This window comes from Trichosurus vulpecula, chromosome 6 (assembly GCF_011100635.1).
Source record: "Trichosurus vulpecula isolate mTriVul1 chromosome 6, mTriVul1.pri, whole genome shotgun sequence".
Lineage (NCBI taxonomy): Eukaryota > Metazoa > Chordata > Mammalia > Diprotodontia > Phalangeridae > Trichosurus > Trichosurus vulpecula.
This window is the reverse complement of record NC_050578.1, coordinates 262,953,219-262,954,645: the sequence shown is the minus strand read 5'-3', so window position 1 is coordinate 262,954,645 and position 1,427 is coordinate 262,953,219. Positions and strand designations below refer to the sequence as shown.

At 38.2% G+C, this 1,427-nt stretch overlaps 1 protein-coding gene across 1 annotated transcript; it reads left to right on the top strand.

The window, feature by feature from the left end:
- The first annotated feature begins 216 nt into the window (after positions 1-216).
- On the top strand, positions 217-1,140 carry LOC118855045 (olfactory receptor 10AG1-like). The gene has a single exon (XM_036765176.1). It carries the CDS (start codon positions 217-219, stop codon positions 1,138-1,140), a length of 924 nt encoding a protein of 307 aa, XP_036621071.1.
- Positions 1,141-1,427: the final 287 nt, after the last annotated feature.

The following is a 1,427-nucleotide window of genomic DNA, read 5'->3' as shown; positions in this document are numbered from 1 at the left end:
GAAATAAAAATTGGAACTCAAAATCTCATGAAAGTGAAAGTTGAAAACTCTCTTTATATGTAATTGGAAAGAATAAAATCCTATTAAGTGGGGGGGGGGACTCATAAATGATCTACTGCAACATTTTCCTTTTATAGGGAATCCTGAGGCCAAAGAAAGAGGAGGTGCTGTGTCCACCTGAATTCACAATTTCCAAAGATTTGTTACTCAGAACAAATGGCAGAGGGAAATATCTCTCTCATAATGGAATTCATGCTTCTGGGATTTTCTGACCTTCCCAACCTTCAAGGTTTTCTGTTTGGGCTTTTCTTGATCATCTATACTGGTGTCCTGATAGGAAATGGACTTATCATTGTGATCACTAAGGTTGAACCTGTGCTCCAAACCCCTATGTATTTTTTCCTTAGGAATTTTTCCTTTTTGGAAATCTGTTACACTTCTGTCATTCTTCCAAGGATACTGGTTAATCTACGGACACAGAAGATAAATATCTCCTTTACAGCCTGTGCAGCACAGTTTTGTGCTTTCTTTGTTATGGCAATCACTGAAAACTTCCTCCTGACTGTAATGGCCTATGATCGTTATGTTGCCATTTGTAAGCCTCTGACTTACCCTCTCATCATGAACCATAAGGTGTGTGTCTGTCTGGTGGCTGGCTCTTGGATCAGTGGGATTCCATTTTATACATTGCTGACATACTTGATTTTCTCTTTGCCTTTCTGTGGTTCCAATAGACTCGACCATATTTTTTGTGACATCCGCCCTTTACTGAAGTTGGCTTGTGGGGACACCTCTGTGAATGAGTTCTCTTTTTATTTTATTGTTATGATAGTTGGTGTGCTTCCATTTTTGTTGATAATATGGTCATATGTGAAAATCATCACAGCCATCTTGAAGGTTCCTGGAACCAAGGGGAGATCCAAAGCCTTTTCCACTTGTTCTTCTCACCTCATCATTGTGCTCTTGTATTTGGGGTGTGGCATCATTACATACTTGCGACCCAGTTCTAGCCACTCAGTAGAACTAGACAAAGTATTCTCTATCATGTATACCACTGTAACCCCAGTATTTAACCCCATAATATACAGTCTGCGCAACAAAGATGTTGTGTTTGCATTAAAAAAATTACTATTTAAGTGATTGGTATCATAAAGAAAATACCTGGGCTGGTCTTAGTTATGTTTGCCCGAAAGTGCCTGTAGATATCATATGCCTCTCAAACCTGTCCTTTCCTAGTAATCGCAAGACTTTGGGATATCCCTTCAAATTATAAATTTGATATAAATCTTATCTATAATCATTTAAGGAATAGTTCAGACTACCTTTAAAGCTCCACTACTAAGGAGCTGTCTATTTTCTTGAAACTCCTCATATACTGTTGAATATACTGGACAAATTCCAAGAATTTCTACTTTTATTGCCAGACC